The following is a 26,306-nucleotide window of genomic DNA, read 5'->3' as shown; positions in this document are numbered from 1 at the left end:
ACATCTATCGGCCATTAGTGCTGTGCATGCCCCTGTGGATGGCCCAGACTTCAGCATTTAATCAGTTACAGCCTATCTAAATATAACATCCTTGTAAGTGTCAAAATAAAATTTCCAAAGCACTTCAGAAGCTAAATAACCTTCATGGTTACTGCACTTTTTAGAATACTAAAGTTTCAAAGACAGTGAAAAACATTCGAGTTAGATGAATTGCCTTTTATGTTTCAGTCTCCAGATACATTCAAATAAGAATCAGTGAAAAGATATGCAAAATGATGTACACAGTACAGGGTATACTGAGATTAATGTTTAAATTCACAACTTCTCTAAATGTGCATTTCAGGATCAATATGAACGCAGCTCAGCACATGGTACCTTAAAACATGGTGCCTTGTCACATGGAGCATTTTGAGATAAAGAATGAACATGAGGAAGGACTCTGCTCTTCCTCTCAGGCTGCTCATAAAGTCTAGAAAGAGTTTCCTAAGCATTTCTTGAAGCAGGTCAGAAGCACCACATGTCCCTCCATAGAGGAAAGAAGGAGCCTCGTATGTGAAGACTGAAGGCACACACAGAGGATGTGAGCAAAAGGCCTCACTGTATTGCTTTTACTTTATTATACATTCCACAATGTGCCACTTTACATGAGCTCTAGAATAGAATCTCAGGTCTAGGCACTGGCCGCCGGCTTCCCTTTCTTAGAAAGACTCAGGTGTTAGGAAAGTTTGTGCTGGGTGAGCATTCATGCTTTTCTCCTGTTAATCTCCGTTTTGTTTGTTTGTTTGTTTTGTGGAGTTCTCTACAAGGAACCTAAGATGGGTAGAAATAAAAGGAATTTTCCTCCTCTATTTACTGCTTTTCTTGTAAAACTCTTATTTGTGAACTAACTTATATCTTTGCCTTTGAAAAAACCTGCTTTCCTATTCAAAATCATCTTCTATTAGACCTACCATAAAACTGTTTTATTCTCCCTTCTAAGGATACCTTAGAGGTATCGAAAATAATTAAAGAGAACAATGGACCAAAAAGAGAATTTTATTTTTGGACCACCCTTGGGCATGTGTCTCAGGTAGAAAGAAGCTCAGAAGTAGAATACCTTGTAAGGATTGGGGCTGTACACGGAGCTGTATTTGTTACAAAAACTTTCAGATCCGTATCATCTACATAGACATTACTGCAGAGCAAGCCCATGGTTGATCAGTTTACCTTGCTAAGTGGAAATCTGGGACAGCCACCTGTTACAGTGGATAAGGGCTGGTCTGCTGGTCAGCACTGAGCAGCCAGCATACAGATTCAGAAATACCATTCTTTTTGTGTCCTGCCTTTGCACTTCTTTCAGACATTCCTTTCACCCATTTCACTGGAACTTTCCAAACACAAGCAGCCAGCTCACCCAACCCACTTTTTCCCTATGCCACTCACCCTAGTCACCTCTGCACCCTGAGGGCCTAGCATAATGGATGTTCCTACATCTATATAAACCAGTATATGTGGAAATTAACAACTCTACTTCTAGGAAATTAGAATCTATCTTAAATAGGGATAGTGGTGGCCATTACAATCATGAAGAATGATACCTCATGACTTAAATATATTTAAGACTGTATTATTCAGGGGGGAAAAGATTTAAAAAACAAAATTAACTAAACTACTGGAATAATATGTAGGTATAGAGAAGTCTTGAAGGTGTTTTTGATATTTAGATGCTAAAAGCAAAGCTTATTTCTCATATTTTCTCTTTTTGATAGTTACATTTTACATATTTTCTAATAAGGCAAATGCAATGTCTCTGTCATGAAGAAAAATGATGCCCTTCAAAAAAATGGAACGAGCACTCAGAGTAGTAGGCAGGAAAGAGCTAACTCAGCTAGCTGGCCACTCTCCTTGGAAAGCTGTGCTGCATCCTTGGCTGGTGTCTGGGAGCTGGGGTTTCAGGAATCTTCCCACCATTTCCTAGCAGACAAGTGCAGCTCACTTTGCATAGTGTACTATGCAAACAATGCGGGCCATGCTCAACACTCTGCATTCCTTCTGAATCTGGAATGTCAGCACATATCAGGCAGATGGTTTATAAGTGACCGTTCCCAAAGAGACACTGAACTCTGAATCAATAGACAGCTTCCCTGGCAGCCACCACTTCGCAGAGCTTCTGCAGAAGGTGAGCGTGCTCTTCCTGGTGTAATGGGAAGAGTCAGGTGTGAGTGTGTGCCTTGCTCTGCCCAGACTTTGTTTACTGCTATGTATTCCTCTGTCATAAATCAGAGCTACAAACTGAGTCCATACATTTATTTAGTAAATCACTAAACACGAGAGCACTCTTGCAGAATCCCTAACTGTAACATCTAAGACACTCTTAAAGAGATAAAAGTATAGAACCTGAAAAATTTTGCTTAATAGTAGTAACAGCTTAGTGTAACTGCCTCTTTGATGACTTGGGTATTTTAAAGAAACAGCCTAACAGCCAACCTTAAAATATTCAGGTTCTAACTTACTGTGCAGAGTCGTTTAAAAGAGTCACTTACAGCAGGATGGAACACATTGATGGCTTGAACAGAAGCCTTTCCCTTTTGTTTGTAGCCGAACACCAAGTCAATCCAGTGGCAGATGTTCTGGGACACATGGTCAGATTCCAGTGCCTGCCGATGAATGAGGATGAATAGCCGAGGATCGTTGCGTGCCCACGGAGGAAGGTTCACGTGGTTAACCCGCTCACCATTCTGACGCACACCGAAGTCAAAACCTAAGGAAGATTAAAACACAGTGTTTAACTCTGCCAAGGCAGGCTTCATTCAGCCCTCAGGGTGTAAGTGCTCTGGAGAACAGGTGGTGGTGCACTACAACCCTGTCTGTAGGGCAAGACGACTGCCCTACAGCAAGCATCATTGCATATCTTTCTGTACCAACAGGGACAGGTTAGATGCTAAGCTAACTTAAGCTGGGACTTTCAACTTTAACCTTTGACCACTTTAACCTTTAACAGGATAGAGAAAAAGCAGAAACATCAGTGCCCATGAATTGCAGTACTATGCTCACCAAACTCTTCAAACACAATGAGTGCTTAAATATTTATTTAAATATAAACTTGATTAAAATCAAATTAAAGCGCTGTATAAGAATTGCTAGATTGTTGGTTATTTTCATATATTGAATACCATATATTTAATAAGTATTGATTTTCTGTAGTTAAAAAAAACCCTTACAATGTAGACACCACGCTAAAATGAGTTGTCATAGTATATTGATTTTTATGGGCAATATATAGCTTTGTTCTGACTTTCACTCTACTCAGCATTCCTAGCCCAACAAAAATATCACATATTAACTAAAAGGGTTCTGGTTTTGTCTTTGTCTTTTTAGGTCCTTTCTCAGTCCTGAAACTTGTTCTGTAGACAAGCCAGGCTGGCCTTGAATGATCTACCTGCCTCTGCCTCCTAAGTGCTGGTATTAAAAGTGTGTGCCACTCTTGCCCAGTTTTAAAAGGGTTCTTGCAATATGAATATATACTAATATAAATTTCACTTGTCTGCTAGTGTAAAAATATTAAAAATTTATTTAAAACACTTCACAGGCATGGCAGTGTATGCCTACAACCCCAGACTTTGTCAAGATGAAAAAAGGAATACTGGGGGTTCTAGGCCAGCCTGGACTGCATAGGGAGACAGTGTCTCTTAAAACAAGTGCCCCTATTTGAATAGATATTTATTTTTCTATAGAAAAATATACCTATTTATAAGGAGGATAAAAATTAAAAAGGGCCTTTTAAAAAATTGTCTACCCTTTTTGATTGTACAAATATGGTATGAAGGCTCTTCACCAATGTATAAGCAATGTATATCATTTTGTAATGATATGACAAAATATAAACTGAGGGTATGTAGAAGATCTGTATAAGGCATTTCATGATCTATATATTATCTTGGAGAGCAGGAGTAGGCTTGGCAGAAAGGCCTGGTTTATTTAATGGTGACCAGTGTGGCAGAAAGGCTGGGGAGGGCCCATGAACTTAATCATTCCAAACTTTCAGGTCCCAAGGGCACACCACAAAGGAGACTCTCGTCATGCAGAACAGATGACTAAAGGGCACCAAGAGGAATGCTGATAGGAAAAGACACAAGGAGCATTATAGAAAGTTATAGTTTTAATAAGAGACTACAGGGGCTGGAGAGATGGCTCAGTGGTTAAGAACAATGGTTGCTCCTCCAGAGGACCTGTGATCACCCACAGGAGGGCTCACAACTGTCTGTAACTCCAGTCCTGGGGGAATCTGGTGCTCTTCTGGCCTCTACAGGCACTGTATACCTGTGGTACAGACAGCCATGCAGGCAGAAATCTATACCCATAAAATAAAACAATAAAGGTTATAATTTATTTTTTTTAAAGAGGCTGCCATACATATTTCCTATATACTATGCTTTTCTATCTTATTTCCCCATTATCAAGTGGTAGACTGTGAGTGTTGAATCTGGAGCTGGGTGGAGGAAGGGATGCTATTTGGCTGACAAGGCTAGGTTAGAAAAGGTAATTTAACTTCTTCCCATCTCTCTCAGGAACAGCTTTGGAGCCCTGAGTAGCCAAATAGTGAGTGAGGAAGCCCAAACCACCCCTCTTGAAGAGCATGTCTGGGAAAGCACAGCTCCACTTAAGGGAAGGGACCTATGAATCTGCTAACTCCCCTTGCCAGAGTGACCCAGGCTCTGAATGCAAACAAGGACACTTGGCTGACCTGGACTTGCAAAAGCTGTGATAAATAACAAATTTATTGTTGCTTTGAGTCACTAGGTGTTGGGGTGATTTGTCATAAAGCCATAATAGGAACATGTATGAAAGACTACAGAGAAAAAAGGCGGTAGTTTTAAATGAGCTCGGAACTGAACCCCACATGTGTGCTTCCCAGGCTGCAGGTGCTATGTGACTTGTAGTTTCATATTAGTGCTGCATAGCGCCTGTGTCACTGCAGCTCCAGACTGTGGTGTCTTAAAGTAGGCAACACGATGAAACAGCTCCAGGGTAAGTAGTAGGTTGAGTGCATTAATACTTCTTGTAAGACAGCGTACAATGAAATTCTAAGATTGACTGAAGATATGTCTCAATTCCATGTATTCCCAATAAATAAATATTAAGGCACACGAAATTAAGGAAAATATCTCAGGAGCACCCCTATAGAGATGACTGAGCTTCTGTCAAAGAACAGGAAAGGGTGGCCAAGGTTACTGGCATCACAGCACTGAATTTTATCCAGAGAATATCCTTGCTTTTGATTATTAGTTAATGCTTCTTAGAGAGTTTTCCTTCTTCTTTTTTCCTCCTCCTATACTCTGAATTACAGGCATGCACAACCATGCCTAGTTTATGTGGAACACATTAGGCAAGTACAGTGCCAACTGGACTGTAGTCCTAGCCTCAGACTGTTTTATTTCTCTTATTTCTTCATAAAATCATTCAGATTTTAATTAATATTTTCCAATGAACTACCTTTAAATGTTACTTTTTAATGATTATAACTTTTACAAACAGAAAAATATGTGTAATATAGTTAAAATACATGATACAAATAATTTTAATAGTTGAAAACACAGAATCCCAAATGTAGCCAGTCCTATAAAACTTTAGAAATCCTCAATCTCACCTGGAAATAAAATTATAGAATTAATGACATGAATCTCTCCTATCTGGGAATTCAAATTTCAAGTCTTAGAAAAACTACTTTTACTCATGGAAAACTTTAACTCTATTGCATACCCTTCAAAGTATGTGAGAAATGATCTGCTGTTTACCTTCACGGTTCACCAGGAACTCAGGAAGATAGAAAAACTCTGGAATCAGCTCTTTCACATCGGTCATGGATTCGAAAGATGAGAGGCGCCAAGTTGTGTTTGTAGAATGAAAAGTTCTGTCTGGAATGTCGAAACTCTGATCTACAAAGAAATCCCATAATACAATGAAGACACAAAGACCATATTCCACTTGAGGCATACTGTAACTTTTGTTGCCTCAAAAATGATTGGTAATGGTTCTTTGGTTTATTTAAATGATTATTCAAATTCTTGAGGTCACACTATATTCAACTGTATTATGATTTCATCATACTGATAAATAAAATAATTTCAATTATCAACTTGCCTAAATGTTTACTCTCTTCTACCTAGTTAGAATGAAAGCTTTACAAAAGCAGAAGCCTAGGGCCCACCCATACCCAGCACATAATGAACACACAATTATGATCTCTTTATTAAGTGAATGCATAACTTTAAAAAAGGCAGCAAAGTATCTTTTACAAAAACATAAGGACAAGATTTGGTCCCAAACATGGATGTAAAATCCAGGTGGGTAGATATGTTTCTGTAACCCCAGAATGGGGGGGGGGGGATTGGATGTGTGCACTCAGTGGTCATGCAGCTTAGCTGAATTAATGGGTTCTAGGTTCAATGAGAGATCCCATTTCAAAAAATAAATTGGGGAACAGTTGAGGACACCTGTTGGTGATCTGTGGCCTCCACAAATAGGCACATACATGTATGTAGCTGGATGAACACATACACAGAGAGGAGAGAGAGAGAGAGAGAGAGAGAGAGAGAGAGAGAGAGAGAGAGAGAGAGAGAGAGAGAGAGAGAGAGAGAGAGAGATATTATGAATGAGATCGAAGGCTCTTTTCTTCACCAAGACTATTTAGAGACTTTTTTTCCCTAAATGGTGGGGCTACTGCCTTCTCCTGTCATCCCTCATCTTTCTTTCCTCACTTTCATTGCTGCCCACCCTCATGGTCCCCCTGCAGATGGCTCCTCTTCTGATTTTATGCTTTATGTGTGTGTTGATACATTAGATTCTGCATGTGAAAGGAAGCTATTTATTATCTTTATTTGTTTGTCTTCCCCTTCCCTTCAGACCACTTCCTCTCCTTATATTGTCCCCTTCTCCGTCTATACCACATACACACAGATACACATATTTAAATCTAAATTCTGCACACGAGAGAAACATGCAATACTGACACTGCTTTTCAGATGCACCAACTCTGAGCTTAAGCATTAACTAAAATTTTAATCAGTATAAAACTAAGCATACTCACTCCTGTTCATTTTTTTCTGGTACAGATTATTATTAATGACAAAGAACTGAATTCTGTCCCTCTGTCTTTTCTTTGAATACAATCACAGAACAGGGATAATAAGTGACGTGCAGAGGCCATTTCTGAGAGCACCAGCTGTGAGTATGGTTTTTAGGGGTTATGCTGTATTGTCTAATGTCATTCTGCACTTGCTGGGATCTGAGCATATCCTCTTGTAGAGACTGTCACAAGCCAGTCTCAGCACCAAGCACAGCAGTGTTGATGAGATGAGTTCATTTCTTTCTCCAAGCCCACTTTCTCTGCTGAGCTACATTTTCTATTATTTTTATTGCTTTTTCATCTGCTACACTGAGCCAGTTAGCACTGGCTGGCCACTAAATCAAATCTGGAGAAAAAACAAAGTTTACAGTTTTTTGCAGGGAATCATAGCATATAGAACTCAGACTAATCAACTGTTTAATTAGATTATCATACAATAGGTTCTGTTTGGGTTGTAAGGTTCTTTGTACTTTCTGTTTTTTAAAAAAGTCCTACTGAAAATTACGAGACTCCAGAATATGCATAGATTAGATCAGTGGTTCTCAATGGGTAGCATGTTTTCCCTCTAGGTGTTACTTGGTAATGTTTCAAGTTATTTTTGGTTGTCACAACATGGTAGAGTTCATGTATCAGTAACATTAATTAGTAGACGTGAAGGATGCTACTAAAATGTCCTGGAATACACAAGGCAACCCTTGAGACAAAAAAAAATTATGTAGCTTAAAGTAACTATAGTGCCAAGGTTCAGAATTCCTGAAATGACTCATTAGATTATGAAAAAATTCAAAAGCCAGAAAAGAACATAATAAAATGAAAAATGAAAGTGAGGTTTAAGGTGGTGTTATGGTTTAATATAATCAATGCACAAATATTCAGTGAGGATGCAATCATGGCAGTGCACATGTGGGAGGAGGTAGGTGGACCAGGAATTCAAGGCCAGCCTCAGCTACACAGCAAGCTTAAAGTCCACTGGGTGTCAAACAACAATATAACTACTTAAAGAAGAAAAAGTAGTATTGTATATGAATGTATTCATAACAGCATTATAACAAAGATTAATGGTTGATTGGGAGTTTTATCTTGGTGGATTCTAGGGATACACTGAAAGAAATGGTTTTAGTTGGAGGGATGTTAATAGCACTGCAGTATTTCATACTACATTAAAATACTCTGATTTTACTGCCATTTAAAAAGAAATGACATTCACAAATGAATGTTCTTATGCCTAAAAAGATCTTCAAACAATGGCATAGCACACAACGACAGTATAAACATTAGTTCTGGGTGCTCTTCCTTAACAGAGCCGCTTATTTGTTTATGAGAGTCTTTGCACCAGCTGGAATATGATAACACACACAGAAACAACCTGAGATCAAGTCAAGGAGGGATAACTGATCAAGGAAAGCGAGACTGAGAGGGAATTGTGTTGGGAAACAGGAGAAATGGCCTAGTGGGCAGGAGCTCTTACAGCGTAAGTGCTAAGGCCTGAGTTGGGTCCCAGCACCACATGAAACAGCTGCAACAGTTTCGTGTGTGCATGTTACTCAGTGCTGTGGGGTGGGGAAGAGAAATATCTCTGGGGCTTTTAAGCTGCCAGACTAACTCTAGGTTCAGTGAGAGCCTTTCTTAAAGAACTGTATGAACAAGATGGGCGATAGAAGGACGGTGAGGTGGGGAGGTTAAGGGGGGGCTCGAGGGGGGTGTCAGACGCTCCACAAGCAAGACTATCAAGGCTGGTGGATCTACACCCGGGGGGGCCTGCACAAACTGATGCATCAACCGAGGACATGCAAGCAGAGAACCTCAATCCCTGTTCAGATGTAGCCGATGGACAGCTCATTTTCCACATGGAGAAGGAGAGGAGAGAACAGGGGACTGCCTCTGTCTCAAAAAATAAAATAAAATGAGCTGATATAATTTAACTGGTCCATTTTGTAGTTTGTGAGTTAGATCTTAACTTTAAAAAGTCAATTGTATTTTTATAAACTTAGACATGATGTACAGCTAAAATCTCAGAAAAAGCAAGAAGATTTGACTAATTATGATTTCTTAAAGGAGGATTTTAGTGACTGGTTAAGTAGAATTCCTTTTTCTGAGCATGGTTAGTGTTAATTTTCAAGAAGCTAGTAGAGGTTTTTGTTCTAACAACATAGCATGACTTTTGGGGTGGTTACCTTGATAGGCTAGGAACATTTTAGTGAAAGGAGGCATCCTGACCAGGAAGTGGAGCACAGTGCCGCTGTTGGAGTAGTGGGAGCCATAGTGGTATGGCTGCACAGGAGGCATGGGGTCGTCCTCTCGGGCTCCTTTGCGATACTCTTCCTCCAAGTACTGTGGACACAAAGCAGGAGAACTCACCACTATGTGCTCCACGTATGGTTAGTTTTCTCTTCTGTTCTCCTCCACCCTTTTGCCACTACTCTTATCGTTCCAATTGTGTCCAGATTCCATACCATTGAGCACCTAGGCCAAATGAGAACCATCCAGCTCTCTCCATCTCTACTCCTAACCTATCATAAGAATGTTTTGCACTCTTACTCTAGCTTAAAGCTCCACATATCTAAACAGGTATGCTCAAAAACTGAGAAGCTGAGCCTACCACTAGACATGTCTGCGTTGAAGAGTTTCATGATACATTCTGAGTGCGTCTTTAGGAATAGAGATGTAATAAGTTACCATGCAGCATCGCTACAGACACAGTGGTATATGATGGGTTTGCAGAGCACGTACAGAGTTAAAAGGAAAATAATGATCTTTCCCATGTCAACTCTCCCCACCACAAAAGAGGCAGCTCCGCCACGCATTTCCTGTCTGTCACTATGCGCGTCTTTGCAGCTCTCTGATAACAAAGTTGGATGCAGTAAATTTTCAAGTAATGTCTTGAGTCCCACAGGCTGTCATATTTTCTTTTCTTTTTCTTTTTTCTTTTCTTTTTCGAGACAGGGTTTCTCTGTGTAGCCTTGACTGTCCTGGAACTCTCTGTAGACTAGGCTGGCCTCGAACTCACAGAGGCTGTCATATTTTTAATTGCAGAAGAACCAAATGGTGAGTTTCAGGCACTTAGAGGGACATCTCTGGAATTGGGACATGAGTGATGTGGGAATATGAGAGAATGGCTTCTGCTACTCCTATCATTACACTACTATAAAGAATATATTATGTGGTAAGTCAGTTTTCTAGGTTTCCAATAGAATTCCATTAATATTAACATTGTTGACATGGGTAACTCATTTCTATTTAAATAGGTAACTCACTTATATCTAAAATGCATATTTTTCTAACTATGTCTAGGGTTATAGTAGAAATAAACATCATGATCATATTGTAAAGATACCACTATTCCTATATAATATAAATAACACTCAAGGCATGAATAGTTGGGTCTCTGGAAATCTGTGATTTTTTAAAAATAAGAAATATAATTTTTTTATGCACTTGAAAATATAGTGGACTAGTCAGCTTTCAAATTGTGGCAAAATGAAAGTTTTGCCTTCTATTCTTGGAAGGTGCTTCCACAGAACTAAGACAAAAGCAATTGTCAATTTTATATAATTTCTAGTTCTTAAAGTACAAGGAAACAAAAAACAGAAAAATGAATTCTACAAAGTTAAAAAGTGTAAATACATAAAGCTCCATTTTTCATATATCAAAGTATTAGTGGAAACTAAAGATACCTTGTATGTGTCAACATAACGGTCTTCTTTTTCTTTATACTGCACAGCTATAGGTTTAGACAGGTTTCTACAAAGGAAGAGATGATAAAAATATGAAGTAATTTGATACTTCCAGGATTAAGCTGTTTAGGTCTCCACCCTGAAAATGAGCAATTAGTAAAATGTGCAGTCCCCAAATCACAAAAGCATGCTGCTTTGCAACCAACAGTCACCATTCAAATCATGCCTCATAAACTGTTAAGGAAATGCAAGTAAAGATCTGTACCTGCATGGTGAATTACCGACACTTCTGGGTGATGCTGTCATGCAGTGCCATGCAAGTGTGCATGTACACAAACACGACAGTAATAGTATTCTGCTATTAATAACAACATACCATCCTTAGAGGCCAAAGAATGCAAGGAACATGTCCTCACTTCTACCCACTATAAAACATGTCAGCATCTCTGTACGGTGCATGAAAGGGTAGAAACAATAGCTCTGATATGAGGGATCAGCTACTCTGGCTAAGAGGTACAAGGAAAAGACCATCTACAATGTTAACATCAGGCACTCTATTTAGACCAACAGCAGGCTCTGCTCAAAGATCAGTAAATCAAACCCAGCTGGCTTATTCAGATCTAATTCTGCTGTTGTTATTGAGACAAGCTCTTAGTATCTAGCCCAAGCTAGCCTTAAACTCTCTTTGCAGGACGGGCTGACCTTGTACTTGCAACAGTCCCCCTGTCTTAGTCTCCCCAGTGCTGGGATTATAGCGTTTTTGATACATTACTATTTCCTAGGGATGTGGAGTTTAATATCACTAAATGCAAATTCTGGTGACACATGCATTCAATCCCAGTACCTGGGAGGTGGAAGCAGATGGATCTCTGTGCTATCCAGTGTTATATGGTGAATCCCTGCCTCAATTAGACAAACAGACTCAGACAGAGACAGAGACAGACAGACAGACAGACAAACACATAACAACAAAACTCCCAAACTAAGAAATTACAGTTGAGTTAATGGAATAAACCAAAAATCAGTTATGCTGCTTTACTCATAGGTAAAACATTTTAGCATATATTTGCCCAGCGCTTGTTCAGTGTGCTTACCGATGAGTGCCTATATTTTTTTTTTTTACGCAAAAGAACATCTTTCCATGCTTACAAAATGTACTTCTACCATGTTTTTTGTACATTTATTTATTTTGTGTGCATGCATGTGATGAGTATGTGTGGGTATGCATACTATGGTATGCATGCAGAGGTCAGAAGAAAATTTGTGAAAGTTGGTTCTCTACACCATGTGGGTTTCAAGGATAAAACTCAGAACCTCAGACTTGGTAGTAAGTCTGACTTGCTGAGTCGTCTTGCCAATCCTACAATATTGCTTTAGTAGTTGCAGTAGTAATTTAAAGTTGCAGCTTTAGTAGTACAATGTATTCAAATCTAATGTTGGACCTTCAGACTGTTTCTAAGATATATATATGACGACCCCCAATTTTTCCAGTTAAAATATAGAGTTTGGAATACACTCGCCATATAAGACTACTCTTCTTCCAACGCACACTCTGTGCAGCAGATTTGGGCATGTGTCTATTTGCAGGCAGGGCACAGACAGCCAGGTGCTTTATTAAATGCTGGCAGACAGTCAGTGCCAGCCTACACTGCCTCTTTAAGGCATGCTCCACACTCAATCTGAAGATGCAGCTGCCCTGAGAGTCGGAATCGAATAGAAGGATTCTAGTGGATAGCCAATCCACATCACACTCTCCTCCTCCAGGAGCAGAAAGATGTGTGCAGCCTGCTCCTCCCTGATTCATACTTCCCACGCAGGACAGTGGCACCCCCAATATATGTGCCCAGCATATGAAGCAAGCTGCATATAAGATGACCCCAATTTTGGTATGGATTTGGGAGTGGGTTAAAAAGTTGTCTTATACACCGGAAAATATGTTACTTTGAAAAATAACAGTCTTCACCTACCAGAAAAGTGGGATAGAGGTGAGGACATCCTATTGGGACTCTAGATGAGAGAAGTATGGGAGAATGGGGAAATAGAAGGATCCAGAGGGTCCTAGAAACCTACAAGAAGAACATTATGACAGGCGGATCTGGGCCCAGGGGTTCTGCTCAAACTATGGCACCAACCAAGGGCAATATGTGCAGTAAACATCGAACTCCTACTCAGATCTAGCCAATAGACAGGACATTCTCCACAGTTGAGTGGAGACTGGGGACTGACTTTCACACGAACTCTGGTGCCCCATATTTGACCACGTCCCCTGGATGGGGAGACCTGGTGGCACTCAGAGGAAGGATAGCAGGCTACCAAGAAGAGATTGATACCCTATGAGCATATACAGGGGGAGGAGGTCCCCTGCAGTCAGAATCATAGGTGAGGGGGTAAGGTGAAAGCGGGAGGGAGGGAGGAATGGGAGGATATAAGGGATGGAATAACAATTGAGATGTAATATGAATGAATTAATTTAAAAAAAAAAAAAAAGAAAAAGAAAAACCAGGAGTACCACATTCCTAGTGAAATCTTCACATAGAGTGCCAGATCCCAAAGCAAGCAAAGGTCCAGGAAAGCTCAGGTCCAAGTCCTCACAAAACAACTGGTGGTTAAGCTGGAATCTTTATGTTGAGCATATGTCTTCTAGCATTCCCAAGAATTTCCTAGACGTTAACTTGCTGAAACAGAGTATGCATAGCTAACAGGTTTTTTTTTTTTCTCTTTGTTTTGTTTCGTATTAAAGTTTTTCGAGACAGGGTTTCTCTGTATAGCCTTGGCTATCCTGGACTCACTTTGTAGACCAGACTGGCCTCGAACTCACAGTGATTCGCCTGTCTCTGCCTCCCAAGTGCTGGGATTAAAGAAGTGTGCCACCACGGCCAGCCTAACAGTTTTTTTTTTTTTTTTTTTAAAAATATGCTGTCAAACTGCTTTCCAGAAACACCACTTATGCTTATACCAGCAATGCATGAAATGATCAAATCTCCAGTAGCAGTGTATATAATACATAAAAGAGAGACAATGTACCATGTGAAATAACTTGACCCTGATTTTTGAGAAAGGGTGAAGTCTGGCTTATTTTGAGGGTATTTATACTTAAAATATTTATAAACATTGTTAAGGAAGAGAACAAGTTTTTTGAACTAAATAAAATATTTGCCAGAGAACTTGGACTATCTGGTTTCTTTAAAATAACTGTTTGTCCAGGAAAGACAGAAAAAAATGTAAATCCTTTTCTTTTAATTCTCAAACTTCAAATTACCTCCAAAGATACCTGTAAGGTAAAGTATCAGCTCAGGACCCCCAAGACCCAGTTCTCAGCACAAAGGATATTTCCTTATCCCAAACAGACAGAGGGCAGAGAATAAGAGGCAAAGACAGGACATAGAGGGAGAGGAGAAGGGAAAGTGGACAAGGGAAAGGGGGAAGGGGTACTTTCCCAGAGGGCAAAGCACTGGGTAAAGGGGAGGCAGACGTGGCCCATAGGAAAATGACAATTTATAAAGGTAAAAGTGGAAACCCGACCTTATGGTGAGGTATTTAATTTTAACTGGGCATGTTAATTACGGCAGGCAAAAGAGGACTTTTGATTGCTGAACTTCAGTACTTTAATAGCTGGACCTAGGCTTCATTAATCATTAATTTTTGTGCAGATTTGAACATTTTCAAACTAAAAACTCTAATGGCATAAATTTTGTATGCAGATGAACCTAAAATGTGATGCTTTACTTGCCTGTAGATAGATGGATCATGGAGGTCAAGAGTCTCACTAACATAGTCAGAGAGGATGAAGGGGAACACAGGGTACTGCATGAGATCATTGAAGGATCGCCCAGCATGCTTGTTTAAATGAGTCAAATATTCAAAGTTGGTAATTTGTCCTGTATACCACAGGTTTGTCAGAGCAGTGATGTTGCCGTACTCCAGGAGATTAGGGAGGTTGTTGGTGAGAATGCTCTGGTATATATCATCACGGACCTAAAAGGGAAGAAGAAAAATTCTATTTTTAGGTTTATTGATACTTCCTTAGAGAAGCAAAACATTGTAGACATGTTATTAATCTGAATACTCCAAGAAATCTGGATTAACTGAGGGAGAACCACAGTCTGATTGCAGTCTCCTCCCAGAGGCAGGCCTTGTCTTTGGGTTTACTGCCAGGTAAATCTGCTGGCAAAATCATCTGGCAGAAACTTCTGCATTCTCTGCTCATAATTTTCAAGGAAAAATAATTCACAGAAGTCACTTAGACACTAAAAAAACATCAATCAATGTGCAGCATGATGGTGTAGAAAGAGCATGGTTTTCTGTACTGACAGTTTGATTGTATCAGAACAGATCTGGTCTGTGTGTTCCTGTTAAACCTTTTATGCTGTTATTACATCTGCAATATGGAGGTGATGATGTTTACCTCATGAGAATTAAATACAAATATTCTATGTGAGTAGGATATAAAAGGGTGAAAAAGGGAAGGAGGAACAGGAAGGTACAAGTGAGGGGATAGCAATTGGTATTTAATCTGAATAAATTTTTTTCTTTAAAGAAAAAAAAAAACCATTGCCTTTTAGGGGAAAAGACTTGGGTTCCCAAGATCTGAAATTACAGATTCCCCAAGACCCTGACCTTATGCCATTACTGGCCTTGCCAAGCATGTCCCTGATTTTAGGCAAGAAGTTCCTTCTCCATGTGTCAGGACTTTGGGAAAATGCTTTGGATCAGCCTGGCTCCCAACACAGCAGGGTTTAATCAAAGAAGAAAAGCCATTTTAAATGTGTGGCATCTATTCTAGAGGTTTGGGCCCCAGACTCACTAAATGGGCAACATTCATTGGACTGAATAAAAGAGAGATGGCGAGGTGAGAATCCAGCATTCACCTCTCCCTGTTTCTTGAGTACAATAGCAGGGTGACCAGCTACCTCATGCTCCTGCATGCCTTCCCTTCCATCATGGACTACACTCACCACAATAAGCCCTCCATTCCTTGAGTTACTTTTGTCAGATATCTTCTCACAGCAACACACAACTAATACAATAGGGAAGTGCTGAAAAGTAGGGCTGTTGCTGTGGCTACTTGACCATGTGGTTCACAGGCTTCAGACCCGGTTTCCAGGATAAACATGCTGTGATCAGAGCTTAGCGGAGCACCCTGGTGGGAACTGGAAGACTAGAATGCCAAGAGAAATACAGACAGTGGAGTCCTGCCTCATGAAGTCTTTGAATAGAGGAACGGTTGGCAACTGGACGTGTGGCCCTTTATGTTAAATTCTGGAAAATAATTTGGCTTTATTTGTCCATGTCCTGAGAACTTGAATGTGGCCAAATGCAAAAGTAATGAACTAATTTGCTAGGTGGAACAACATCTCAAAGCATAATAGAAGTCAGGTGGTGGTTACTTCCAGTACTATGGTGAGAGAGAGAGAGTACAAAGTGATCTAGACAGATGTGAAAAATGTGTCATCAGCAGAAAAAGGAGTGAGTTTAAAGTTGCAAGTAAAAGGGATACTGAGAAAACAGCTTGTTACAGAGATTACCACTCTTAAAGGAAAACCATGTATTCTGCACTGTGACACTAGGACAGGTGGTGCCTTAAGAGCAAGCGATAACCCACAGAAGGCTCCATCTTGAGAAAATACAAATGCATTGGAAAGGAAAGAGCCCGAACTGAAAATGACATTGAAGGGTCTCCCTAATTGCCAAAACCCCAGAGAGACATTATTCTCCAAGACCAGAATACAGAGACTGATGCAGCTGTGGTCCAAGGGGTCAGGCCACATAGCCAGCTGGCTAGAGAACTTGGCACCATCATCCACACGGTACTGGTTTCACAGGCAAGAAATCCACAATAGCGATGAAGTCATGGAGGCTTATGTCAAGGTTTCAGAAGGCTGCTGAGGCCAGGAAATGTGCCAGGATTCTCTAAGATGTCTTTGTGCAGAGCTGTGAAGCTAAAGCCTAAATTGAATGGTGATTCCAGGATGTTGGAGATGCCATAACTATGAGAGGTCTGTTCAGTCAAGTTGCAGGCATGGATTGGAGCTGGTCCCAGTGAGACACTGCATATGCTGCAGGCAGAAAAGCTGGAGGGTGGAGCTTCCCAAGACCTTTGGAGCACATATGAGCACATCATAAGTTTCAGGTGCGGGACATGGAGCTGCAGGATTTGGTGTTTGTCCCACTTAGTTTCTGCCTTGCTCTTGTCTAGTCTTTCCTCGCTATGGCCCACTCCTTCCTTTTAGAATTGAAATGTTGTACCATTGAATATTGAGAGTATATAACTTGTCTTATTTTATGTTTTAATTGGCATATATGAATATATAATTATGTTTTTTTAAAACCTACTACTGACATCCCTGTGGTCCTTGGGATTGAACCCAGGGCCTTGTTCGTTCTAGGCAAACGTTCTACCATGGAGCTATATCTCAGCTCAGTTGAAACTCTTTTTTAGATATTAATAAAAGTTCTGTCACAGAAAAAGGGGTATTCTGACTCTTCCAAAACAAACAAATGAAAATCCAAACATGTGTACAGGTGAAAGAAGAAGAGCCGCTGATGTGACAGTAAGAAATAAGACTGAATGACAATGACAAGAAAGAGAAATGTAGGAACAGACAGAAACACAGTGCTGAAAAACCCAAACTGTCACGTAAATCAAAGGCTGCCAAATGCTGACATTAAAATAGATGGGAGGAATTGTGTGAGTGTACACTGACTATGGAAGAAAAGGAGTTTTCATTCACCCAGCACATAATGACACCCACGTGCCAGCTCTGTTCCAGGTGCAGACAATGGAACACAGAGCAAAGGCTGGTCTAGACATTCTGCAGGGAGAGCACAGTATTGGGGAGTAAAGAGCCTCATGGAGAAAGACAGCACAGTGAAGACAGCAGGAATGCTGGGCACTGGGTTACAGAGAGGCTGTTTGTAGTGGTTTGACCGGGAATGGTCCCCATACTTGAAAGGATTACAAGGATTAGGAGGTACAGCTTTGTTGCAATAGTGTCACTGGGAGTGGGCTTTGAGGTTTCACAAATCCATACTAGGCCCAGTGCTAGCGCTCTCTCTCTCTCTCTCTCTCCCTCCCCTCCATCCCTCCTTCCCTCCCTCTCACCCTCCTGTGGATCAGGATGTAGCTCTCAGCTATTGTTTAAGTCACCATGGTCCCTCTGGAACTGTAAGCAAGCCCCAATTTAATGCTTTTCTTTTGTAAGTTGAGCTGCCTTGGTCATGGTGTCTCTTCACAGCAATGGAACAGTGACTATTTTATATAGTCAAGATCATGAGGGAGGGGATACTGTTTGGTACAGTAAGGAACTCTCTCCTAAGGAAACACTTGATCAAGGGGCCTGAAAAAAGTGACAGTGAGTCATTGTGGCTTCTGTGGAGAAAAATCATTCCAGGCAGCAGTTAAGTACAAGGCCCTGTGGCATCAGTGTTTTGATATCGTCAAGAAGGAACCCATCCTGGACAGAGTAGGAGTGAGGGAGAGATAGCAGATGAAGTCAGGAGGCGATAAGGTCCTTGACTAGCTGGGGCTTCATTAGGCTCTGGCAAGAGCTCTGGCTTTCAGTGAGAGCCATGAGAAGCAACTACAGAGTTTTGACTAGAGATATGAAACAGACTGAAGGGGTTGAGTGTGAACACAGCTGGGCAGTTAGGGGGCTGCTATTACTGCTTTGGGTGAGAGATGATAGTGGCTTAGAACAAGATTGTAGTAACAGTTTAGTCAGGCCAAGAGTGTGTGTGGATGGAGCAGACACTCAAGGTGACAGGAATGGCAGAGTTTGCTAGGATCCTCTCAAGGTTTTGGGCTTGAATAACAGAGAGATGAGGCTCCATTTATAGAAAAAGAAAAGGATATTTTCAAGGTGGAGATAGCAAGTTAGAGTTAAATAAGTGGGCGTGGTGTGCAGGGGAGAGGCCTGGGCACTGACACAGAGCTGAGTTGTAGGACACAGTTGGCTCTGAAGGCTATAAGATGGGTGAGAAGAGGTCTGAAGAATGAGCCTGAGCTACTCAGGAAGGCGCTGCAAACATGCTGAGTGGGAAAGCTAGTGAGGGAAACATAGAAGCCCAGAAAGGACAGTGTCATGAGTGGAAAGGAAAGGCTAGTGAGCATGTCAAATGCTTCTGTGGGACAAGTAAGGTGAGGGGGACAGAGTTAGCAGTAGAAGCTCTGGTCACCTGCAGCCCAGAATGAAGAGGAGGAGGCAGGAGTGGAGAGAACCTAAGGGACCAAAGGTAGGAGAAGGTGCTACAGGGACAAGCGGTGGTAGCCAGCACATGTGACTTCTCTCAGGGCTCAGGGCTCAGGGCAAGTGATGGCATATCAAGGATGGACTACGTTCTGAGCATGCTAACTGCTTCTTTCTGCCACTTTGGAGACTTCAAACTTAACATTTTAGAGGTCAGAAAGATTTTTTATAAATAAGATTAAGGACTTTCTTAGTTAAGATAAAAAGTATATTTTATATCATTTTAGAGTACCAATTTAAGAAAATTAACTTTCATTTAATTAAGCTTCGTATAACCTGTAGCATCATTGGTCACAATATCATTTCAACAGTTGCATGTCTTACAATGGTGAGTTTACCTTGGTATTGTCAAATGCCAATAGGAGCGTTCTGCCATTTGTTAAAAAGATTTCTACAGCATTATCTCTCAGCTGCCACCAGCGCCTGTGAACTTCTTTGATTTCCTCATATGTCCAGGAAAATGATGCTGGTTCTAACTCCCCCTGAAGGTTCTAACATGAAGTAAACAGACAAAAGTATTTCCATTACATGAAAATTTGACTTTCAATTCAAAACCATACCAAAACAAAATGCACACTCTCTCCTCCATGCCAAAACAAAATGCACACTCTCTCTTCTCTCCATGTCAGAACAAAATGCACTCTCTTCTCCATGACAAAAGGTAGACAATCTGGAACCCTCCTACTACATAACACTGCCTATATCAGACAAAATTGAGGAATTAACAACAACAACAACAAAAAAGACTATTCTTCACTTATCAGGAAAGTGGGATAGAGGGGAGGACATCCTATTGGGGACTCTAGGTGGGAGAATGGGGAAATAGAAGGATCCAGAGGGTCCTAGCAACCTATAAAAAGAACATTATGATGGGCGGATTTGGGCCCAGGAGTTCTGCTCAAACTATGGCACCAGCCAAGAACAATACGTGCAGTAAACTTCAAACCCTGAACCAGATCTAACCAACAGACAGGAGAGTCTCCACAGCTGAGTGGAGAGTGGGGAATGACTTTCATACAAACTCTGGTGCCCCATATTTGACCACATCCCCTGGATGGGGAGGCCTGGTGGCACTCAGAGGAAGGGTAGCAGGCTACCAAGAAGAGACTTGATACCCTATGAGCATATACAGGGGGAGGAGGTCCCCCTCAGTCACAGTCATAGGTGAGGGGAGTAGGGGGAAATGGGAGGGAGAGAGGAATGGGAGGATGGGATAACAATTGAGATGTAATATGAATGAATAATAAAAAAAAACTATTTCTAGATTTGTTTAGGTTTATAGAACACTGAAAGCTTTATTCTCTGTAATAGAATTCAGTCTTATTGGTTATTTTTATGATGAATACTAGCATATCCAGAAGTATATGTTATCATTACTCAGCTATGTAGACATTAAAATGGCTTAGTTATTCAATTTTAGAAAAAAATTCCTCTCCTTTTGATAGCAAAGGCCCTTGACTGTGAATTGAGAGTGTCAGCGAACAGTGATTTGTTGCTGTTGAGGACAGTGATGAGGAAGAATGATACAGATATAATAGAGGTGTGTTATAATTTCAATAATAACTGCAAGTGCTAAGACAATGGTAGTCTTCCCTTAAAAAGGATTTTTTAAAAAAGGATTGGAATTCACACTAGTCTCACACAGAGTGATAATGGGTGAGCTCCTTTACTATATTGAATTTACAGTTTTAAACTTTTTCTAGGTTTAATTAACTATAAACTTAAGTCACCACTCACCGAACTTTCAACTGTATCAGAGGCATTGTCTTCCACAAAATACATCCCACATTTACCTGCAAGAAGTAATGGGGCAGAAAGGTTGGAAAGTGCGTGTGCATTGTTGAATGTGGTGAAAGGTGGGGACCTCTGAAGTCTTCTGGCTTGAGTTTAAATACCAGCAGCTAGAAATGGTCCCACACATTCAATAAATACTTAAAAACAGTACCCAAAAGATGTCAGTTGTTTACTCTTTCTATGTCTTAGTTTTCATACTAAAAAGGGTGTGTGAGAGATGAACTTCCAAAATTACTGCTTATACAAAACATGTATCATTACTGTCCATCTATTGGCTCATTTTACTATATGAATCATCTCTTTGAGTAGTGTATCCAAGTCTACTAGTCAGCCACCAGCTGATCATCAGGTTGACTGCTATAATGTTGAACACCTTATGATCAAATAACCTTTATTTTACCTTAATAGCAAGAGTAGTGATACTGGCAAGCCACAGATGTGAAGAGAAGACATAAAACTGAACTTGAAGTAAAAAGGTGACAGTACAATAAAATATTTTGAGAGGGCTCATATTCATAGAGCTTTTACGGTGGTGGTGTTATTTTGTTAGTTGTTTTTGTTAATCTCTTTCTGTGGCTAGTTTATAATTTAACTCCATGTACACATGGAGAAACAGTACTATTTGTGCATTCAAGCATCCACTTGGGCCCTGTGGGTAAAAGGAGACAGCCTCTATAATGTCAAAACAAAGCCACCTACATGATATTAAAATAATTTTGCTTCTGCATGAAATATGCTTCAAATTATTTAAGAATAGAATAAGGAAGGGTAACTTTGAGTGAAATTCTTTTGAAACCAACTTACCTAACAACAATTCCCCAGTTGTCTCTCTGGATGGTGCAACACTGATACATCTTCGATTCACTCTATCAAAACATGTTTAAAATTGCTATGATTGAATTTTTTGCCCAGTTTTAGACTTCAAGGTTTTTAATCTAGCAAACTATTAATGCAAATCAGACTAGAGTTTTAGTAGCATAAGCTGCCATGTCAAAACCCAAAAGGCAATCCTGTGCTATTTATGTAGCACTCATTAGAGGAGAAGTGATGGAAACCTTTAGGAAAAGGCGAGGATTCTTGCAGCTTGCATGTAGAATATATGGATTTGGCTAACTAAGAATGGTTTCATAGTTTCAGTATGCAACTAGACACCACATTAAGTCATTGATACTTCAATGTGAAAGAAACCTAGTGGGTTGTTTGTTTTTGTTTTTTAAACAGGGACACTGGGATCAGAAAATTTCTGTTCTCAAGTCACTTATATTTTAGAGTGTAAGGTTTCTAACTATAAAATAGATATAATAGGGGATTGGAGAGATGGCTCAGTGGTTAAGAGCACTGGCTGCTTTTTCAGAGGCCCTGAGTTCAATTCCCTGAAACCATTGTATTCCGGTATATATGCAGAGCATTTATTTAAAAATAAGTAAGCAAAACTTAAATTTAAATAATGGATATAACAACAACCACCACAAGATTATGGCAATGCTGTCAATAACTAATACATATTGACATATTTACTATTCAAATATACTATGCAAACGTGTATATGATAATTTTCCTTACTTTGGAAGTGAGGACACTGAAACAGAGAGGCTAAATAATACACCCAAGATCAGGCCGATAAGCAGGGTAGGAACTGGAATTTGACCCTTTATGTCACTACATTCTACTCCTGTGGATGGTGCCAGCAGCAACTACCTTACAGAGACTAAAAAGTCAACTGTAAAATATACACATGCTAGGAAGGGGCAGAGCATGATGACTGACATCCATTAAACCTCAGTGTTGGAAACGGCATGTGGAGTTTGTCATTCGACCTTGTCCTGTCTCAAGCCTCTTTTGTTTTAGACTTCCCTAATATCACAGCATTATCTAAAACCAACACTGCACGAAGCCTACAGTGAGCTACTCTTGTACAGTCATCAGAGTGAAGGAAGACATGGTCTCAGATCTACCTTATGGATTCACTTGCAGCTTTGTCTTTGACAGTAGAAGAGAAGGAAGAATGAGTTTTATCTTCAAATAGGTAAGAGAGTGGTGGCTTGACCACACCTGTTGATAAAAACGTATACATCATTTATCTTTTATCTAATAACCTATTAACTGCCATTCCCACAGGTCAAGGCCAAAATTACTATTACCTTCTGACTTTTGTCTGTCCCTAAGGAGATACTTATTTGGAATAGTTAAATAGCATCTCTGCAAACGTCTCCTCTCTCGGTTTGGCCCTTCTGTTGGATCCAATTGCCATGAAGTTGGATAGTAGATTGGGTCATACCAGACTGCTCTGCAGGTTGAAATAAAACATCTTAGTGGTCATCCAAGGACTTAGAACCTTAACATCATTATAGAGACTGAGTAAATAAATGCAACAGGCCTGTTTAATTACAAAATAACAATTTGTACATCAGAGGAAGCCTATACATAAGATCAACACTAACATAGAGTGTCTGCCTCAGTCCAGTTCCCAGATTCCCTTCCGGAGCAAGGGCTGCTTCCAGTTTCCTGTGTCTGCTCAATTTTATTTTATTTTTTTTTTCAAAATTTAAAGAAAAAAATGTGATTATAATTACATAATTTCTCCCCTTCTTTTTCCTCCTTTCAACTCCTCCCATACACCCTTCCTTGCTCTTTCAAATTCATGGTTTCTTTTTAATTGTTACTCTCTCTCTCTCTCACACATACTCTCTCTGTCTCTCTCTCTCACACACACATACACACACTCTTAAATATATCAGTGCAACCTGCTCCATCTGTATAATGTTGTATGTATATCTTCAGTGATGACCACTTGGTTTGATAACCAATTGCTGAGCTCTTCCCTGGGGAAGACTATTTCTTCCACTCTCAGTATAACTTGGTTATCTGAGCTCTTTGTCTAGCATTGACTCATGATATTTTGCCCTTCCATGTTACTTTTACTGAAAATTTTAAAAGATATATTGCTACTACTATAAAACTTTAGCAACATAATGCAACACACTACACTTATGGTTATTAGCTAATGAAAAAATTTCCAAGTTAATTTTTATAGTTCCTATTTTGTCTACTAAACAAAACTAGTTCTTTTTTTGTAGTGTATGTCACATTTTAAAAATTCAGGTATTAGATGAAAGAAAACAATAAAATTGTACATGTTTTTAGAAACCAAATATCCTTTAATTCCACTCCCCAGAACATTACTTCCTGACATCATAACGTAGCTAACCATGCTACATTACTCTTCCTTTGTTGTTCCCAATTAATTTACTGCCTTCTGTATTTTGAATCCTTTCTTAGAATAGACTCACTAAAATATTTTCAGGGCAATAAATATTTGTAGAGCTCCCAGGGTACACCATCACCAAAGTGCTGAATAACAACAGCCAATGTGTCTAGCTAGTATTCTGCTATAGATAAAGTATAGTAATAATGATTTTAAAAATCAAATTTGAAGCTAGGCTTGATGGCACATGCCTGAAATCACAGTAATTGGTATGCAGAGGCTGGAATACCATGAGTTCAAAACCCCTCTCACCTACAAAGCAAGTTCAAGGCCAACCTAGTCGGCTACATGATCAAAGAACCAAAAAGCAAAGAAAAAAAAGTCTGATTACCTTCTGTCAACACTAAGTATTTTCAGTGTGTTTATTAAGTTTAATGTACGTCAAGAAAGTATTCATGTTTTTTGTTCTTTTGAACTTAAGGGGTAGTAAAATTATACTTTTGTACCTATGTAAGTTTTCAAAATAATAAAAATATTAACTCTTTAACATACTTCCTGAAAATAAATTTCCTTACTTTTTTATCATTAAATATAATAAACATTGTTTCAAATTCAAATTCAAAGCTACTGAATTCTTTCTTTCTTTCTTTTTTTTCTTTTTTTGGTATTGGGAACTGACCTCAAGGTTGAAGACATGCTAGGTAAGTGCTACCTTATAAGCTTTCTAAGTGCAACTCTTTCCATTTATAATTTCCATTAGTATATAATGGTTAGTGTATCTTAGCATTCAAAGAGTCTAACAAGATATTTTATTTATTTATTTATTTATTTATTTATTTATTTATTTTTTTGAGACAAGGTCTCTATGTAGCTCTGGCTGTCTTGGAACTCACTATGTAGACCAGGCTGACTTCGAACTTACAGAGATCCTCCTGCCTCTGCCTCCCCAAGTGCTGGGATTACAGGTGTGGATTACACCACTATACCCAGCTTAGTTATTTTAATTAAATATAAAAAATGACACATTAATTTTCTCTTTTGTCATTCATAATTCATCTTTAAAATTTTTTCATCTTTTTAAGAAATTTTTTCATGCATGTAAGAATGTGGATTGTATGTGTGCCTAGTGCCTGAAGAGGCTACCAGACAGCGTTGGATCCCCTGGAACTGGAGGTACACATGGGTTCTGGGCTGCCATGTGGGTGCTGGGGAACTGAAACCAGTCCTCTACAAGAGCAGAGGCACTCTTAACCACTGAGCTCCCTCCGTACTCCCTCATAATGCATCTTTTAATCACATTAATAAGGTATAAGCTAGAAAAATATCTATTTCTCAACTGTACTCTTTTAATGACTTCTCTATCCGTCTGCAAAACCATATTTCAAAGTTGAAGTCAATTTTATTATCTGAAAGATCTAAAGCCCCTATATTTTTCTTTAAGAATTAAAAAATGAAACAAAAACCAAAAAAAAAACCTCATGTGATTATTCTCAAGGATTGACTACAATGGTAACTAGGCAAAAATGTTTCTTTAATAACTTGACAAATCTGAGTTCTAGAATGAAAACAGTACTTAACACCACAGATAGAAGCTACACCCAGATGTGTGTTGCCTGCACACACCTGTCGTGCGTCAGCTGCTGGATGAGCTCCTGCCAGTGTCTGCTGGCACTCAGGTCAACTTTGTACATGCCTCTGATGTGCTGAATCACCTTTTTTCTCTCAATTCCTTGGGAGAGAGACACGGCCTGGGTGATGTCTGCAGCTATTTTAGATATATCCTTAGATTTTAAGTCAAGCCTCTGAAAGAGACTAAACAGACAAGAGTGTTACAAAGTTAAGTACCCATGAACCATTAACTGATACTTTAACAGTGCTTCTGAGGTATGGGGATACTGCTTAGTGCTGTAGCATTTGATTAGCATGCATGAGAACTTGAGTCCCATCGCCAGCAAACCACATATATACACATACATGCACACAGATTCAAACACATTGACATGAACACATATTCATACATACAAAAAAGTAACCCCACAGGTTTCTAAAATGAAACCAAGATAGGAAAAAAAGGCTAAATGTACATAAATGAGTTCTGAAGGGCAGGACTCTGAATATTTTATAACTTACCTTTGCTGATTATTGTTAACTGTTTTTTGCCATGCACCTTTACTCACACTCTCTTCATTTTCGTATTTCTTTTGTTCCTAAAAGATTTAAACAATAATATATAAAACTTATTCTCTTTTTGCTTTTCCTTCCTTCCTTCCTTCTTTCTCTCT

General features: G+C 39.6%; 1 protein-coding gene across 1 annotated transcript in view; it reads right to left on the bottom strand.

Annotated features, from left to right (window-relative positions):
• Positions 1-26,306, bottom strand: part of Lyst (lysosomal trafficking regulator) — a 153,945-nt gene that overhangs the window by 19,746 nt on the left and 107,893 nt on the right. Inside the window, exons 35-46 of the mRNA XM_051167838.1 lie at positions 26,155-26,231; positions 25,648-25,836; positions 22,961-23,106; positions 22,775-22,871; positions 21,624-21,685; positions 20,763-20,818; positions 19,364-19,516; positions 14,510-14,754; positions 10,780-10,846; positions 9,280-9,436; positions 5,775-5,915; positions 2,523-2,740 (exon numbers count right to left, since the gene is read on the bottom strand). Coding sequence (XP_051023795.1) covers positions 2,523-2,740; positions 5,775-5,915; positions 9,280-9,436; positions 10,780-10,846; positions 14,510-14,754; positions 19,364-19,516; positions 20,763-20,818; positions 21,624-21,685; positions 22,775-22,871; positions 22,961-23,106; positions 25,648-25,836; positions 26,155-26,231 — 1,608 coding nt within the window. The remainder of the gene's footprint in view (positions 1-2,522; positions 2,741-5,774; positions 5,916-9,279; positions 9,437-10,779; positions 10,847-14,509; positions 14,755-19,363; positions 19,517-20,762; positions 20,819-21,623; positions 21,686-22,774; positions 22,872-22,960; positions 23,107-25,647; positions 25,837-26,154; positions 26,232-26,306) is intronic.

The sequence above is a fragment of the Acomys russatus genome, chromosome 3, assembly GCF_903995435.1.
Source record: "Acomys russatus chromosome 3, mAcoRus1.1, whole genome shotgun sequence".
Lineage (NCBI taxonomy): Eukaryota > Metazoa > Chordata > Mammalia > Rodentia > Muridae > Acomys > Acomys russatus.
Note: the sequence above shows the minus strand (reverse complement) of the source record. Positions and strands in the feature narration are given on the sequence as shown.